The sequence below is a fragment of the Sinohyriopsis cumingii genome, chromosome 2, assembly GCF_028554795.1.
Source record: "Sinohyriopsis cumingii isolate HCF-2022 chromosome 2, ASM2855479v2, whole genome shotgun sequence".
Taxonomy (NCBI): Eukaryota; Metazoa; Mollusca; class Bivalvia; order Unionida; family Unionidae; genus Sinohyriopsis; species Sinohyriopsis cumingii.
Window position 1 is genome coordinate 136,277,922 of NC_142962.1, and position 19,855 is coordinate 136,297,776.

Consider the following 19,855-nt stretch of genomic DNA (forward strand, 5'->3'; position numbering starts at 1 on the left):
AATAATGTCATTTAAACCGTAACTCACTCTACTTTATGTGGATGATCCCTGAAGATAGTTAAGTATGCATAGTAAAAGTTAAGCAATGGGAAAAGCAATCAACTTGTGTATTTGTTATGGATGCGATACACAGTTTCAGTCTGGATATGGCCAGGCAGACACACACACACACACACACACACACACACACACACACACATATATATATATATATATATATATATATATATATATATATATATATATATATGGATGGATATATGGATGGATATATGGATGGATGGAGCGATGGATTTGATGTAAAGAAATACACCAATAGAGACGGATTACAATTGCAAAGGGTTGAGCTACAATGTTTGTCACTGCCATTAACCTTCTTAATATATTTACCAACAGACAAGTGCGATTGTGTCATTGTTTTTATCATCAAATGCCGATAATGGCAAATACTGGTCTCCATACCTTTTTCATGTTTTAAAAACTGACTAAATTATCTATTATTTTCAGATGTTATCTGCCAAAAACAGCTTATGTTCAGTTTTATAAAAATACCAAACAAAATCCACTTCTCTTTGCACATAACGGAATATTTATAAGTTTCATTGCATTTTTGTTTAGTTGCATACAAACTCTATACTGATGTCGACTGCTTGACTTTCTTTGTCAAGATCCCTTTAGTCTGAATTTATTTTCTGCATGACAAGCAATGTTTGAAGTTGCTGCAAGATACTAGTAAAACCTTCGTACTGGTCAGCTGTGTATTCGTGTATTTCACGCTGGTTGTATCGTTTCGTGGCACTAGCCTTGGCGTATTCAACGGCTATTGGCCACCACTGACACACTTGAAATGTGCCATTCTGTTTATTTTCGCTATAACAGACCATATCAGGTTTCCTACAGAAAACTTTTCAGACGCTAAACAAGTCAAAGGTATTAAACAGCAAAATAAAGGCAATGAATTATCATTCATCTAGAACATAATCCCTAATGGGTTAGACTTATACACATTAATCCCCGCATAACATACCCCAAGAAAGACAAACAACCCACTCCCATGCACACACACCCTAGAAAACTGAGGGGAAAAAAAACGAATAGTAATAATCTCTTCAAACATATATTATATATTTCATAATGAGATATTAAAATGTATGCGGGGGAAAATTTACATCGCCACAGTGGTTATGCCACTTTTATCGCCACAGTGGCGATAACATCTTTGAAACTAATTTCCTTTTCCATTTATGAAATGTATGTGCCATTATGTCAGATGTTCAGACTCATATTTTTGTATGAGGCCTATTCCGATTTCTTCTTCTGTTCCTTCACATCTACCTCCCTTCTTTCCTCTGTTCATCTGGATGAACGGATCTTAGAATGCCAAGATTGTACAATACATTATGCTATTAATTATGTGCCTTATTAACACGCCTATAAACGAACTCCAAACAAAATATGCCTCAAGTGTTAACATTTAAAAAAATAGTTTTACACATGAATCGTGCCAATGGTCTGTAGCTGAACTTACATGGCATGTTTTCATTCGAAAGTCCGTAGTACTCATACAGCTTCTCCTGAATTCGACAAAGATCCAAGTTTTTGCGTAAAAAATCTCTGGATTAAAGACGGGAATACGATCATTTTAAGTAGCGATTTTAACTGTCATCACAATCATAATCATGTTGGAAACGAAGAAGACTCGGAAATAGATGAATATTGCTTGGAAACCGAAATTAAGTGATGATGGAAATTGGGTGAGTGTCTGTTAGCGAACCAGACTGCAAGCTTTCCAAGGCCACATAATATACGTTTGAATGTAGAAAAAAAACAAAATAAAGAATCCAAGTCCTTATAGGTAAACTCACAATCATTAAATCCTTAGACTAAATATTTTCCGCAATTAAGTCTGCCCGATATGACCGCTGTGTTATGTTTATTCAGTACTATTCCCCAGTGATGTTCAATGTAACAGAGAAAGAAATGTGCTAATCAAAATAAAACTCTACTTTTTCGAAAGAAACTAGTCATTGACTTGAGACAAACACAATTCGAAGCATTTTATGTAAAAGCTGAATTTGTAGAAGTCGCTGTTCTAAAATTATTGTAAAATTTCGGAACTTCTTTTTATCGTTGTGGTAAAGCAGTCGTTAATCGCATCAGCACCAAAGCTTAAAAAAATATCCATGCAAATCAACGCTTTTGCGTTAAAGATATATAATAAAAAGATTATCTACGCCTCGCCATTTATCACTCGTGACAAAAGAAAGTTTCTACTTCACTCATGAACTTTTTCCTTATATCTGTTTAAAAACGTACATATCCACCCTCTCTCCATATCTATATTCTGTATTCTTCCATTAAGAGAAAGTCTGTGTACCATGAACCTTGTGGCTCCCTGTTTGTGTAAGCAAAGAGCCACTCTAAAAATCCTACGGTACACTCACACCATCTAGAGTCAGGCAGGAAGGATTGGTGAATTCTAGTTAACTCTCTGACGCCGAGCTATTTTCACTGTATACGTAGAGAGGATTTTCCAGGTAGACTGTTGGGTCAGTTGATGATGAAGACTTCCTCTTGTTATCATAAACAACCATCGACCATTCCTTTTCTCTATCGTTCCTGTGGAGAATTAATGTATACGTTAGTTACAAATGCATAAAATTAATCAATCAAAAAGTCAATCGAATGAGCAATCAATATATCGATCAGTCAGCTTGAACACGTTACTTAGTGTTAACGGTAAATCTTACCAACTTCCCAACCAACCAGAGTATGTGTGTGTGTGTGTGTGTGTGTGTGTGTGTGTGTGTCATGCTGTCTTGAGCACATGTGATTGAGTAATTGATTGATTGTGGTTTAACGGAGCACCCGCTCTGTAAGACTATTTAGCGCCATAATAATAAGCAAGATTATTTACAGTCAATAAAAGGTTTATAATCTATCAGCGATAATAAAATCAAACAGTGAAAAGCAAAACGATGAGTTCGTGACGGTAATATATAAAACTTCCCGATCAACTAGGAAGGTAAATGATATGTGTCCATTAATATTTAGATGAAAATGTACTTAGTACGAACGATATATATATATATATATATATATATATATATATATATATATATATATATATATATATATATATATTACAACAAAATACTCAAAATGATGGCATAAAAGTTATATCTTAGAATAAATGTTTACTTCTTTCAGGAATTTTAACGTGCAAGTGATGTTTATTGTATCAAAAGGTTTCTTAATGTGATGAACGTTGTAGTATACGATCGCGTGCAGGTTGGAGTTCGAAACAATCTATCATAAAGTGCTTAACAGCGAATGGTTCATTGCAAGAAACGTACTCAGCTGGGTCTTCGCCTTATGCGTGTATGAGTGGGTTATGTAAGTATGACCAATTCTGATTCTTGCAATGACTACCTCGTCCCTACAGTTGTTTGTATAGGAAGGAGCACAGTCTCCTAGGGTTGGCTTAATCGCATGGAATTTGTTTTTCACTGCATTATTCTATGATGCCTGCCACTTAAGACGTGACGACATTTTGACACTAGGTTTACAATTGGTGTATGGTATTTTAAAATCAGATGGTGCCAGGCATAGGGCCGTTTTAGCAGCGCGGTCTGCTTTTTCATTACCTTTAATACCAATATGGCTGGGTAGCCGACAGCAGGAGGTACACAGCTCAGTATGCTTGGTGAGGATATTGGTCAGTAATGGGATTTACAATTTTCTGTCGTATAGTGATTGAAGTACTGATAGTAAATCGGAGAAGATTATGCTGTTAAAAATACGTTTGCTTTCGATATATTTCAGAGCGTGGTCTCTTGCTCTGCTTTCGGCTGAAGAAACAAAAATCGATGTACCATTTAGTAAGCGAACTTTCGTTGTGTGATTTCCATTAACGAAGGCTGCAGCAGCCTTTTCCTCATAACTGATCAATCAGTGTAAATTTTTGTGTAATTATTAAATTCGGCGAGGATTTACTGATAAGAGTTGTGGAAGATAGAAGTGTTTGTCAAAAATTTGTTCCATGGTGTAACGTAAAAAGTACTTTTGGTTGCTTAAGTAGCCAAGGAGGTATTTTGGAGATGGACGTTTTCTGGATTTTAGAAAAATCAATATTTGTTTTGTCAAGGCTGAATGATATTCTAATGCCAAAGGAAGGTATGGCATTTTGTTTATTTTGGTATAATGTTTTGTAATTAGGTTGAAATACAGCCGAAAAGAAGGGTTCAGAGTGTTTGATCTTAATTTGAGGGCATACTGTATGGAAAACATTTCTCTACGATGTGATAAAGGTGGGGATATCCTAAATGTTCCCAGAGCGGGTCTTATTCCTTGATGGTGAATTTGGTCAAGGATCTTCAGTTTTGACTTTCTGGCTGAACCATAATCAATGCAATCATAGTCCAGTTTGTAGTCTATATGAAATGAGAATGACTTTTTTTATCAGCACCCCAGACAGTGGAGTACAAACTCTAAATTGTGAATATTTTTTGCCTAACACGTTTTTTCCGAAACATGCGGAATAACGAGTTAGGCAAATAATGCACAATAAAGAGTTTTATTTAAAGGAAATGACAGCTGATATCCATGAATATTGTAAATAGAAGCTCAGTACAGATTTATTTTATATGTTGTTGATCTCACCGTTTTCTCCTCACAAAAAATATCCCAGTCCCACCAATACAGATTGTAAGCAAGATCCCTCCAGTTACTGCTAGTATCACCATGTTCTTCTCTATCCAGCTCTGTAAAAGATCATATTTTTAACATTGAACTAAATGAAAGATTTATAAATAATAATTAGCCAAAACTATGTTTAAAACATCTTGTAATAATTTCTCGTTGTAATGCACAGACTGTAGAATGATACTAATAGCGTATAATAATTATCTATCGCAATTTATAATATCAAATCATGGCAGCAATTCCTGGTACACTTGCAGTATAAATTGAGACAACGGTACCCTATGAATCAGGAAGAAATCCGATAGCTCTGATTGCTTTTTTCTTTGTCAATAACAGAAAAGACGCTCTAAGTGAACTCATCAGTTTTGTGTATCACTAGATGGCGAGAGTGTGTCATAAATATTTGTACAATCGAAACAACTCTGATCATTCCTGTGGAGCCAAAAAACCTCAGACGTCTTAAGTGGACTGATTTTCAATTGACGATAACATAAATATAACAAAATTGTCGCAATCAAACAGTACGCTGACTACGACGTATGAAGAAAATAAATAGAAAATAATTTAAATATATTCGAGTAAATGAATAAATGTAATCTGAATGTAGCTTTTAAAACAGTTTTGTTAAATCGGTGCTTTCATTATCATGGAGAAAAGTGAAACAAAAACACAATCCCCCACAAACAAACAAAAATCCCAAACAAAAAACGATGCATTGTGATCCAAACATACTCCATTATTTTCTGTTTCTTGCTGTTGTCCCTGTTCATGGGGATTAGGTTCAATCTGCTCCAGATTCATGCTTTTGAGAACATTCGGAAGAGAAGTATTGCTGTCTGTGTACAAAGCAGTGTGGACTTCAGATGAAGTCAGAAGATTTCCCATGAACCTCACCTGGAACGTTAGTACCGTGGCAGTACTCCTATCGAGAAGAAAAACATTGTCCATGAAGTCAAGAAACATTTCAAGGTCAAAACAAGTTAGCGAGCAAGCAAGCAAACAAAAAATACTGTTTTTGAAGGTAGTACGTCAATCACAGATAAAACGTGTATTCTCAGAATAATAATGTTTATTCAAAGCGTCACAGAGTTGTTTTGGGGAATATTTTCTTTCTCTTAAGTCTTCAACACTAATTATACATAATTCGAAAGTAGCTAAATCAATTTTGTGTTCTTATACTAAAGTTTGTTAAATATTTGCCACAATCATTTCATAGCCAAGCATATTCTATTGTTATAGGTCGCTGTATGAAAAAATAATCGCTTCAAAAATGTTGAAACTGGTTGAAACTGGTTTATTTTATAGAGTCTATAAATAATGCTAATAACTGATGACAAATACAGTTTCATTTTTTGTTTACTCTATCCATACTAACCCGCTTTCTGTGTACACGTTTTGTGTAACAATGTCTATCTGGATCAAAGACGGATCTTTGTATTTATTGTTGGAACACAGGGAGGTCAGTATTGCATTCTGAACAATCTTGGTTGACCCTCGTTGATCCCCAAGAAGAGCAATGCTTGTATAATCTGTGAATGATAACGGGACGGTTGTTTTTCGATTGATAAATGGAAGGGGGCACAAAATACCTCGGCACAATTATATTACTGGATATAAAAATAGATTACATACCGATAAAAAGAATTAAAGACTGTAATAATAGTATATTCCCTTAAACAGACACAAATCTTTGATGGAAGAAAACGTTAAACGCTAACTTGTGAAACAAAAAGGCTTACATCAGAAGAAGCTGCAGAAAATGTTATAAATTCTTAAATATGACGCCGTAAGTTTGACGAAATATTATACAGAAATTAGAACTTGCTTAAAAAAATAAGTCCAAAATATTTGCAGTGCACTCAAAAGAGTGCAAGCAATCCGACTCAATAAATTATGGAATATAATTTTGTCCCATTACACAGAAAATGTACAAAGAATCTGTGGGTAAAAATTAATTTAACACCGTGTTGCTCTGTATCAGTATGCGAAGTTAGTATAATAACAATCAGTCAATAACAACAACCATGGAAATTAATTACAATTGAGATATAATTTACGAGCGCAAACTTATAAAGGAGGCATCCCTTAAAAACAGTGATTTTAAAGCACATTTCCTCTCTCTTCCAACCGTCGTAACTCTTCTTAACCCTCTGCAAATAGATTATGGGACCAATTTTAGTTGCGTATCTGAATTAATTCTTCTGCGTGTATATCTGGCTTTATGTGTTGGTCTCGATAGTTACTATATAATGGTACTGGGACTAAGCTTAACGGGTGTGTAAATTTAACCAGTTCTCAATATTTTGTGTTATATCCCAACGCAAAAATGGCACGACTCGGGAATGACAATGGGCTCTCATTCACTCTTCCACTTTCTGACATTACCCGACACTAGGGTCAGTGATCACTCGTAGTAATACTTAAAGATATTAAAATGTATGAGTTATTTCAAATTTTTGCAAAATCAGCCCAGCTTCTTTGCTACCCTGAGCCCTTTTACTGACTAGCCCTATTCCTGTACCAAGGTTTAAAGTCTCTGTATTGAACCACGAAGGAGTAGTCGTACAACATCCTTTACGGCATGCACACTCGGACAGTATCACACAATCCCTTTCTTTTCTCCGCAAAAGGCGAAGAATTATAAAACAGGCAAACAAACTAAATTTCTGCAGTTAGTGAGCGCTACCCAATCTAAAATGTATAAATACAAATTATTATCACCATAATAATGAAGCCATGGAAAAACACAGAAAACCCGTATCCCTACAGAAAACTCTGAATGATGGCATTCTATTTACCTGTGACAGAAGCCATGTTCCTTTCCATCCCATCGCGTTTTGATTCTTCTGTCACAAGTACTTCGGTTATTGTACTTGATTCGTGGCCTTTATCACTCTCATTTAAATGTGTAAAAGTCATTGTTTTGGGCGTTGTTTTCTCCGCTGTGTTTGAAACTATTGGGGTAAATTTGGAAATGCTGCTATTTACCCTTGCTGTTGGTTGCATGTGTGAATTTGACCATGATATAGCTCTTGTCGTCATTTCTGTTGTTTTCCTAGATGTTTCTGACATGGTAGTGTTAACTCGCCCTGACTTTGCTTCCATTGTTGTTTCTGCCTTTGTTGTGGCCGTGGTTACATGTGATGATAAAAGAGCAGGTCGCGATGTTATCGTTGTTTTCATCATGGTATTTGTTTTTACCATTGTCATCATGACTGTATACATTTTATTTGGTGTCGAGAATATAATTGCCTGAGGTTTTGTTACCATTTTCGAACCTAAATTTGGAAGATGTTCAGAACTTTTTGTTGCGGATGTTGTTGCAATGCTTATTTTTGGGTAAGATACAGACAAGTTCGGAACAGATGTGGCCATAACACTGCAGTCGAGACCACTGTATCCTGCAAAATATTATGCAGAATCTCCAAATAAATTCCAGATTATAAAGAAATACAGAATATATATCTGTATCGATAGAAAAGTCTGATCATTCGATTAAAGTACATATGATGGGTATAAATGGTAATCACATTCTATAACTTGAAACTTTGCATATGGAATCTCGTGAATTATTTGGACACTTTTAGTTAAAGGTGGTCTGAAAATCATGTATATAATTTTTTAAAGCTGCCGTCTCGTCTGCCGAAAATACATTGGTATTATTAATTCTGATGGAGATGTGAACGTCAATATTTCGAAGATTTGTGTTTTTTAAAATAAACTAAATATCTTGTGTTCTTACTTATTAGAAAACAACAAATATGATGCTTGTTTTTATATTTAGCCAGTAAGCATAGCTATTTTTTATACCCCGGGTCAAGATTACGATAATTAAACACATTTTTAAGATATGTTTTAGGTTTAAAATAAATTTATATCTCGTCATGTGTTCCAAACACCTTTGACGCAATGGTTCGTATTTCCCATTTGACTATTCTGAGGCATATAACCTGGCAGCAAATACCAGAGTTTTTTTAGTTCATTCTCGGGTATCCACTTCCTGTTTAACAATTGCTAGCCAGAATCATTGCTGTACTTACCTAAAACCCTCTAAAAGACAAATTCAATAAGGAAAATATGGAAAGCGTAAATAAAGATCTTTCTATATGAATTTATTCTAGTAATTTCGATTCAATTGCAATAATTTGGATTTAAGGTCTTCGTCCACAGTTACAACTAATCACCGCTGTCATAAAACAGTGTGAGGAAATATAGTCAGAGTTTTTTCATCTTTACAGCCGTTAATGTAACTTTTTTGCTGGCTAAGGTTGCAAGGTTTATGACAATCGGCTAAAGATCGTGAGACCAACCGTAGAAGGCCGGCTATGTGTTTATTCAGAAATTAGACGGTTGAGTCGGCTAGTTGCTTCAAAGGGATTTAAGCTATTTGTATCGCTAAGAAGGCCAGATGTCTGTGCCCACATTTACCTGCAAGAAGATTTGTGCCCAAGCACCACGAATATCAAACAAGGCGTACCGTCCAATCGGAATTAGAGGAATTTAAAACTCCACCTATAGGAGGAGCTAATCCCTCAGACAGACAAGGGAACAATGAAATATTTAGTCATTCTGGTGTAAAATTAATCAGTGATTTCCTGATGTTTGAGAAGAGCGGAGGAAACAAGGAAGTATACAAACAGATTCTGGGGGAAAGACCACCCCGAGCAAACGAGACTCGTAAAACCGGGGAGATGAATTGAACTGTGGAAGCAATATACGTTTTCTACAGGTAGGGTCTATCACAGCCGAATATTTATGTTAATTTATGTTCAAAGGAATTTAATATAGTGTTTAGTATAACGTATATATAATTTATTAGGACATGGAACATAATATATCGTAGAATTATTAGAGAATATTGCATCATAGTGTATAGTTAGATCTATTAGAAATTTGAAGTGGGATGTGTATTTGAATTAATCATTATGTAGACAAAGAATTATATGAGGTAGACAGAGTGTATTTGTATGCATGTGTATTTATCTATATCTATGTCTCATTCTATAATTCGTAGGACACAGGCAGTGTGAACGATTACCGTAAGAACGGTAGATTACTGTGTCAGATGATAACATTTAGACGGTGTGTGTGTGTGTGTTGAGGAAGAGATTCGTACGTAACATTATTTGTTTGCAGGGCAAGGTGTGGATGAAATAAGTGGACGTTAGTGTGTGAGGAGGGCCTGGTAGAGTGTTCGCCATTGTCTGTTGAGAAATCTGTGAGAGAGTGGTAGATTACGAAGATTAATATAGGGAGAACATGATGTACGATCCTTACATTTTCTTCAGGAAGCTCTCAGAGTGCACGTAAGAGACGGCACCGAACTCCCAAGAGAGAGAAGAAGGAAGAACAAGAATTGGTACAGAAGGAGTGAGGAAGGAAGAGTACAAGACGTAGCACAGGAAGGTGCACGAGGGATGAAAAATAGCACAAATAGCGGCACAGGCAGTGTGCAGGAGGGAAGGCGAAGGGAGAATAGAAGAAGAGATAAACGAATGCAGATGAATACAAGGAACTACTCAATGAAAGGAGACTCTCTCAGTTTAGGACGTTAACTCTCATACGATGAAATAAAGAAAGGTATTAGTTAACGGCCAGTTCATGTACTAATTTATGAGTGAAGTGTAATTTGAAGATTTATATTCGAAAATTACTTGAATAGTTGTATTTATTATTAACATTGATTTAGTTATATTACTGTATGCACCCGATAGTTGTTGTTCTTGGGTTTGCTGAATTTAGTAATGGGTAAACTTTTACATCCGCTGGGAATTCAGGTTCTCACTTTAATTTTCTTACATCACATTATATTAACTTGAATGAACACCCTAAGATAGATGGGTAAGACTAATTTCTCTCCTCTGTTAAGTAAACGAGACATTATGGTCAGAAAAGTTTAGGAACATGCATTTCCAAACATCAACTCAATTGGAAACAATACAGGTGCTCTGGCACACCTTGTAAATATTAATTCACAACCAGTGTCTCAAGTTTAGGTCAATAAATCAAATCCATGCATAAAACCTCGATTTTATATTAGAATTCTTAAATATGCAAATCACTGCTTTGAAACAATAATTTTTGGATTAAACAGGTTCGAAGCACTATAGATAGACCTGCTTCCAATTTAAAACAAATGGTCTAGAAAATGCACTTGTGTACAAAATCGGCTGGACAGTAAACAAGAAAGTAGGGCCATCCAATCCACGCACGAATATATGTTTCGATGAAAATGCTGTTTCATGGAAAAACGCGAAAATGTACAGGTTACGAAAATTAATTCACATCGGATAGTTCCCGCTCCGTAAAGATTTCTCTACCTTTTAATTCCATTCAATCGGAACATCCTCGGCCTATTCTGTGAAAAGAATGTCGAATGGTTTGCACAACAGCTATTTTAAATTTCATTCATACAAACTAACCGTTTATATGATATCATCATGCAGTGGCGTCACTAGGACTGGTGTCACCCAGTACAGTAACTCATGGTGCCACCCTTATGGACCTCCTTCGTGCACAAAAATTCAAAAAATTTATAAACACTCATGTGCGGTAACTCATGGTGTCGCCCCCATGGATCTCCTTCCTGCACAAAAATTCAAATAAATTTAGAGAGTTATTTTGGTGTCACCCCCGCTGATGGTGTCACCCGGTAAGGTCCGCACCCCTAGTGACGTCACTGTCATCGTGCGACGAAATACAATGTCATTGTGCACACGAAAAGGAAAATATCGATCCATTGAAGAAAAAAATATACTCAATAGCTATTTTCAATTAACAATGCATTTCTTAGCTTCATTCTATTTAGCTGACCTGCTATATACGCGCAGTAATTATACTGTATACTGTGTACTATTCTGTTGTACAAAAAATGTGTGCTGCTTGTTGTAATGTATGTCCCCCACCCCACGAAAAAAACTGGCTTGACAGAAAAGACCGAAGATGTTTCGATTGATAATCTATAGTGTACCATCTTGAAGTCGTCGACACTTCTATTGCATGGTGAGGCGATTTAAGACTTAGCATCTTCAATAAAACAGAATTGAATGTTGTCAGTATTGCATAATTATGACATGAACAAAATTAGGCTTCTGAGGCATTAAGGAGAAATTATCATGTTAGAAGTAAAACTATTTTCCATGTAAACAACAAATATTTGATTTGACCTAAGCAATTGCAGTTCAGTAGGATGTAATTCAAAACAATATCGTGACTGAATTGCAAATCACAGGCAAAAAATCAATTATATGCAAATACGTATTAACTAAGTTGATCTAACCAATGGCGGATAGCATTTAGCGGAAACTATTGGACAAAAACTGCGAGGAAACAAAAAAAAAAACAAAACAAAAAAAAAAAAACAAGAAAACAACACCCACCCACCCCAACAAACCAGTCATATTCTAACCGACCTTGCTGGCAAATAAGTTCCCCGAATTCACTACAACGGCCATGCCGGGTATTTCTGCAGTATTTCTCACAACTGGGGCCATAGAAACCATCAGAACAGGCAACTTTTATATCAGCTGTAACTCTGTAAATAAGATGAAATTTCCAAGTGATGAAATATGTAGATGCTAGAAAATAAAATGATAAAAAGTAGGAAAAATAAACGTTATCTATCTATTTAGATATCTGACTAATTTTGTAATTCTTTTTAATGTTTTAATTTTTAATCCAATAGGAGAATATTTTAGAAAGTGGTCAGATACGTTAAACTATGTGATAATAATCCTTTGTTTCTGAGCTAACAGCCCTTCTCGGTGCATCTAATATAGATTCTAACCCTTGTCTGTCTGTCCGTGCGTTCTCCCGTCCTTCTGTCCCTTATGGCCAGTTTGCTTCTGTTAGTTTCTTGCACACTGTTGGTTTTATATTCAAACTTCGTTATGCGTGTCGTCTTGATGAGGGAAAAAAATCCCTGTTTCTGCCAATAGCAGGCCACTGTAGCCTAAATATTGTGTCTTAGTTCGTTAGGATGGTGACGCATCAGTCGCCTACACGGACACGACTCATTTCGTATCTTATATACGGATATAGATGTAAATGTTACGATAGTTATGCTATTTTTTTGTGCACACTGTTTCACTTGATTAAGATTTAGTATTAGTATTATTGAGATGGTATTAACTAGGGTTCTAATCTGTTTTCAGTATTAACCTTTCCACGCGATCTGTTATGTTGAATGAAAGAATCCTTATTGAGATACGTTCAGTAATTCTGTTCTGTTATACTTACGTTGCCATGCTTCCTTGTAATGTAATACGTGTGTAATTTGAGTTCATGGAACCATTATACTTATAATATATGTGGTCGATATCGTCATTTTTCCCTACGGCATCGTAATCGATGATTTCAAGATCTATATAAATTAGTCTCTGAAATAGATAAATAATGAAATTCTGCATTAAACTTTTTATATATTACAATGAAGTTGTTATATTTTTGTGTAGACGACAAACATATCTAACACAAACACCCGAAACACACACACACACACACACACACACACACACACACCCGTCTACCGGTGAACATATTTAAGTGTAAAATGTTAAACATTGCTGGTGAAATAGGTTTTATGTTTGTTTTCCATTCCTATATTTTTGCGGGGGGGGGGGGACCATATTCCTTTAATTTGTCAGGTGAAAATATAAGATTTCCCATCATTCCATATAACGATTATATGTACCTACACAAGATATTCTTGGAGCAAGAATAACGAGCATTTTTGTGTATTAGGACAATCAATGGAAACTGCATTACCTTTCAAACATGGAAGGTATTCTTTGCCGAAGGTAACTGATTCACCTTCTCTTCTTTACGAAGTTACTATCCTACACTAGATTGTCGATAATGTTAGAACTCGTTGTGCTGTTTAGAACAGTTTGATTTGTTTAGTGGTCGGTTAGGGTAAAATAGCGTACAGTATTTCAAAAATACAATTTATGGCAACAGAACTGATAATTCCAATTCTACCGTCCTCTTAAATATTTTGATGGCATTTTTCATCAAATAAGACTGAAACACAGGTGTCTACCCTACGCGTTACTTTTTTTCTGGATCGTACACTGTATACAATAAAGATAAGGCCGTGAGAAAACCCCGCTCTTTTTTTTTTGCTTCAATTCTATCTTACAGCATGTTTTTGTTTTTTGTTTTTTTTTTTTTTTTTTTTTTTTGTAGTTCCTGCTGCCACACGACAAAGTCTTTGAGATTTTGAGGGAATGCGGTTTGCATAACATGTTTTAGCCAGATGTTTTATTTTGTATTTCATTGCACATAATTCTGACATATTATCCTTCATATTTCGACTTTTTGTACTTTAAGTTTGCATTTATTTGAAAACGTTTATCTTCCTCTGGTTTATGCAATTCTTCATTTTCACATTTTCATTTTTCGATTATTATTTTTAGTTGGCATCATACAGGCGCTGTCGTGCTGAGGTGCCCTTAAACAATACCACTACTACTACTACTACTACTACTACACCCACGCAGACAGACAGACAGACATACAGACAGACACACACACATAATTCCTATCATACCTTCGACAGATTTGTTGTGTTGTCTCTTACCAGAGAATTTGAAACGGAAGTTTACATCTCCATGTGATTCACCTCATTCGATTGGTCTACTTTCAATATGTCATTTGGCATAGAAATTAATGGATTAGTTTACAGCATGGTAGAGCCTCTCAAATTAGAGTATATTCCTTACATTTAAACCATTAAATGTGAAAAGAGCACACCGTAAAGGATAATTATATGCCGATATGACTCGTGCTGTTAGGAGCTAGATTGATAGACCGATAAATCAGCCGCCCAGATATGTGTTTATACTGATGGACGATATGTTGGTCAGATGTCACTTATTAGTAGTAAATGGGGGCACCCTAGCATCAAGGGGAATTAGCATTACAAGACCCCTTGGGCAACTCTAGCGTCAAGGGAAAATTAACATGGAGAAAAATCGTGGGTCAGATTAGCGTCAAGGGAAATTAACATGGAGAAAAATCGTGGGTCACTCTAGCGACAAGGGGAATTTAACATGGAACTATAGTGTGGGTCTGTCTAGCGACAAGGGGAAATTAACATGGGAATAGAGTTTGGGTTTGTCTAGGGACAAGGGGAATTGAATATGGGATTTTTTTTTTTTTAATTTAAATTTAAATTTAAATTTAAAAAAAGGGGTAGGCAATGGAAAGGCTATCTCTTTTCGAGAAATATGGCTGGCCCTGAAAAGGGCCTTTGGGTTTTCTTCTTCTTCTGCTTCTAATTTCTTCTTTTTCTCCACCAAGTTCTTATTTTATCTCCAACACTCTTTCTCTTCTTCTCTTTCTTTTTCTCCTGCTCTTCTTTCTTCTTCTCTTCCTCCTCTTCTTTCTTCCTCTTCTCATTTTCTTCTTCTTTTTCAATCTTTTCGTTCCATTTGCTTATTCTTATTCTTTCCTCTTCATCCTCCTTCTCCTCCTTTATCTCTTTCATGACACCACTAATCTTGTCCTTTACCTTTTTTAAGTTATTAATTTCCATCTTTACACGATGGGGACTATAGGAATAATGGTCTTCAACCAGTCTTATTAACATCTGCTCCATCATTCCTAAGTTGTCTAAAACGTCTTGTAATGTTTGTATTTTGTCCATTTGGTTAGAAGCCATCTTCTTTTTTTATTCTTTGCAGAATGGTTTGAACGACGAATACTATGGGTTCTTATACTTAAAGCGCGTACGTGAAGGAAAACATCCCCCTAAAACGTAAAATTGATCTTACCTAGATCATGACCAAACAACGCGCGAACGTGAAGGAAAACATCCCCCTACTTTTTCATTTCATATAATAAAACCCAAACTATACTTTCTCATTTCATATAATAAAAACCCAAACTATACTCTCCACATACGCTAAGAAACAATAAACAAAATCCATAATCTACTATCCACACAATCTTACGTGAGCGCTTACAAAACCCAAACTATACTCTTCACATACGCTAAGAACAATAAACAAATCCATAATCTACTATTCACACAATCGTACGTGAGCGGGTACAAACACAAACACAAACACACAAACACATACGCTAAGAACAATAAACTAATCCATAATCTACTATCCACACAATCGTACGTGAGCGCTTACAGAACCCTAACTATACTCTTCACCTACGCTAAGAAACAATAAAGAAACCCATAATCTACTATTCCCACAAACATACCTGAGCTCTTACAAGCACCAACACACAAACACATACCCTCACACTATCTTAAAAAAGAGTTAGTGTTTATAATCACACTACTCTACCTACACACATTGGCAAATCGATCGTTATTTCTTTTCTAGAGTATTGGGTAGCCCTGAAAAGGGCTGGTTTTTTTTTTTTGAACTTCATGGACACCTGGTTAATGGTGGCACCTTCCAGGCCTTGCGCCACATACACATCTTGTCCCCCAGTTACTTTTTACCTTTTGGGGGGAGAGAGCAGAGGCAGGATATGTCGCTTCAGAATCCCAATTTTCGCTCTCTGGGATTCTGAAATTTCTTCTTCTTCTCTCCTTTTCCTCCTCCTCCTCTTCTTTGTATCTTCTCTCCTCCTCTTTGTATCTTCTTTCCTCTTCTTCTTTATATCTTCTCTCCTCCTCTTCTTTGTTTCTTCTTTCCTCCTCCTCTCTTATCCTTCCCTCCTCGACAATGGCTTCCGCGGCCAGTTCATTTAATATGCGCCTGGCATATTCCAGATGCACATGAAGTTCCAACAGTTTCTCCAGTCTCGTGTTCATTTTTGGTGTTGATCAATCAACAAGGGTAGCTGGACTGCCGAACGAGTTTCAATTTATAGTGAAAGCGCGGACGTGAAGGAAAACATCCCCTAAAAACATAAAATTGATCTTACCTACATCATGACCAAAAAACAACAACGCGCGGACCTAAAAGAAACACTCACTCACTTTTTATGCTACCCATCACTATTTTAAAATTTTTTATAAATCACTTCAATAGACTATCCACATACGCAAAGCAATCCAATCTAACCCCAAATTTACACCTCAAACACCAAAAAAAAGACATCATTTTAATCTACTATCCATACCAACTTACTTAACCACTTACAAACACAAACACACAAACACATACCCTCACATTTTTTTTTAAAAAGAGTTAGTGTTTATTTTCACACTACTCTACCTACACACATTGGCAAATCGATTGTTATTTCTTTTCTAGAGTATTGGGTAGCCCTGAAAAGGGCTGTTTTTTGTTTGCTATGGCATTCTTTTTAGTTTCTAAGAATGCGATGTCCTCTGAGGATAGACTTTCTGGCGATAGGTCTGCTTCTTCGGAAAGAGAAGAAGAACTCTTTGGTGTCGATACGACAATCGACAAAGCCTCTGTCAGCTTCAGGTTGCTGCTGCTGCTCTTGTTGTTGTTGTTGCTGCTGTCTCTGAAGTCTGTACTTCTCTGTCCATTCTTCTTTTTCCCTCTTCATTTCTTCTCTGAAGAGCTCTTCTATCAGGTCTTCAGTGATTTTTAACATTCTCACATTCTCTATTTCGTCTGGCTTCGGTATCAGACTGTGTCTGACCCTATGCAAATTCACGTAGGCTTCGTTGAGTTTAGCTAGTTTGGAGCACATCTTCTTAGGAGGATGAGTCGACAATGGATGGTTAGACTGGAAACAACCCGGTTCTTAAAGTCAAAGCGCGGACGTGAAGGAAAACATCCCCCACACGGTTTTTGAGTCGCAACGTTCAGTGAGTGTCATGAGAGGGATAGTAAGAAATGAAAGAGCATCAATCCAACATTCTTATAGCTAAACAAAAGACAAAGGCATTTTTTTCAAAACACAACATTTTTTATTCAAAAATCACTTAACACTAAACAACAACTCTAACATTTTTAACAATAATCCAACAATATAACATCAAACAATTTTTTCAAAACACAACATTTTTTATTCAAAAATCACTTAACACTAAACAACAACAACTCTAACATTTTTTAACAACAATGCAACACTAAAAGTTTCTCCACTAGGTAAAGAGGGATAACAGTCTTCCATGGTTTCTAGTAATCTAGGATGACTTCTCTCAAACTGTTGATTTCTATGGTATTATCGAATTCTGCATACAGGATGACGTTCACCGTTTCATCAGGGTCTCGGTCTTTAAACTGAATTTCCACACGAATCTGGCCGGATTTTATAGGGTGGAAATGTCCCTCGTCGCTGCCTTGGTCTGGAGTGAAATCGAAAGCCCACAAAGCGTAGCCATCCTGCATAATCCTCGTACGTAATACCGTCACTGGTATTGGTTCCTAACTGTCCGGTGGCTTCGTACAAGGACAAGTACGATCTCAAGTAATTCTTCTTTTTAAAGTCAGGTTCGAAAGGTCGGGTACACAAGGTCTTGCCATCGCGACTGACTTCGATTTTGGACACGCCAAAGTGTTGAAAGTAGAAAGGATTTTTTTCGGCAGCTCCGTTGAAGGCTGTATTCTCGACGATACCAACGATCAAACGTTTGGGTAACTGTCCTTGGAACAGATGATCTTCGATCATGGATCGCTGTCCCTTGGGAATGGTGAAGGTTTTCACTTCCACGCGGCGTATGGGATACTTGGCGGTCGTTCTGCTCAACGTCTGACTGATGTCGTTTCCCACTTTAGGTAACACTTCCACACGGCGTACGTAGAGTCTGGCTTCTAGGATTTTGGTTTTGTAACCGTCACTATCAGCCATCAAATGGAAAGCGGCACTGCTACGATTCAGTCTCAGGCGGACATCCACCCCGTTCAGCAAATACTTTTCTTGCAACCACATGTCCAAATGCAAACGATCCATCAGTTCTAAACTTGTGTCGGCTCCCTTGATTCTCTTTCTTCGTTCTACAAATCCATCATTGTTGTCTTTCTTTTCATCAGTTTCCAATATTTCAAACTTGGTAGGTTCGTCAGCTTCCCATACCACACAGGCATTGAGATGAGTGTTCTTGGCATCTATTCCGTACGTCAAGAGATTTTCCAGGTAGGCACGATAAGGGTAAGTATCCATGCTGCTACTGACCAGTTTGTTATTCAAATACAAGTCCACTCCACTGAACAAGGAATGCATGAAATTGTTGACGGGAGCTACTGCTTCATCGTCTATAGCACCTCCAGTCTTATCGAGAATTTTGACTTTCAGGTACAAGTAACTGCTATTCAGATCGATGTAATCTTCGGGCTGTCCTTTGATTTCAAACTCGATGGGAGCGGAATCGGTCAGTGAGGAGACGGGGTGAAATTCCACCCACTGGGATTCTTGCATCGTCATCATCGCGGGGGGCATGGCAAACAGATCCAGTTCCGTCTTGGAACAAGCGCAAGATTCTCGGTGCATCATTTTTTTGTCTCTTTTCTCAATAATCGAAAACGTCTAAGTCTCGAACGGTTCTTCTTTTCTTGGCCTTTCTCGCTTGAAGTCTGGTGAAAGCGTGTTTTCTTCGTCGTCTCTTTCTGCCTTGTCCTTGCTGAATGCCTGACTCGGTAGCGTGCAGGGCATTTATAGGTGTTTCTCGTTGGCCTAAAATGTCTTTGCCCGTTTGCAGCAAGACATTTTTGCCTGCCCTCATGAAGGCGTCTTTAGGGTTTTGTTTGTCGATGATGACATTTTGGAGAAATTCTTTGCCTTGCGTCAGTGCCGCATCTTTCAAGGCGTGCAATCCGCGTGTCACCATCGGTTTCAACACCGGGGCCACCGAACGAAAGGCCGATTTTAACATATCTCCTAAGCCGTGTCCTCACTGTCGAGCAACCCCTCGGTACACTGGATACATGACTTAAGAGTCGTGAGAGAACCGTTTTCGAAAATGGAGTTTCACCGTGACTTTTCCTTTGGTGAATGGAATATTTTGTCCCAGATCTCCTTTTATAGCAATGTTGACCGTGTCCAAATACGACTTACTGACCGGCAAATAGTGAGGATGGACAAATTCGCGGTGGACGTGGTAAGTGTTTCCGCCTTCCTCGTCAGTGTTCGTGGCAGAATCCACTTTGAAAGGAATGACACGCAGTAACGGTACGGAGGTGTGTCCCACCACGTTGTACTCCACCACATCGGAATACACGAACATCAAATTCAGTCCTTGGTTCAGTTCTACCGGGGCACGAAA

The 19,855-nt window shown here is 37.1% G+C and overlaps 1 protein-coding gene across 1 annotated transcript in view; it reads right to left on the minus strand.

Moving 5' to 3' along the window:
* Positions 1 to 284: 284 nt before the first annotated feature.
* The window catches only part of LOC149805905 (uncharacterized), a 35,133-nt gene continuing 15,562 nt past the window's right edge, over positions 285 to 19,855 (minus strand). Inside the window, exons 4-10 of the mRNA XM_089950668.1 lie at positions 12,943 to 13,082; positions 12,117 to 12,238; positions 7,503 to 8,105; positions 6,080 to 6,233; positions 5,437 to 5,626; positions 4,663 to 4,763; positions 285 to 2,619 (exon numbers count right to left, since the gene is read on the minus strand). Of these exons, the coding sequence (XP_089806794.1) occupies positions 2,484 to 2,619; positions 4,663 to 4,763; positions 5,437 to 5,626; positions 6,080 to 6,233; positions 7,503 to 8,105; positions 12,117 to 12,238; positions 12,943 to 13,082 (1,446 nt within the window). The 3' untranslated portion in view covers positions 285 to 2,483. The remainder of the gene's footprint in view (positions 2,620 to 4,662; positions 4,764 to 5,436; positions 5,627 to 6,079; positions 6,234 to 7,502; positions 8,106 to 12,116; positions 12,239 to 12,942; positions 13,083 to 19,855) is intronic.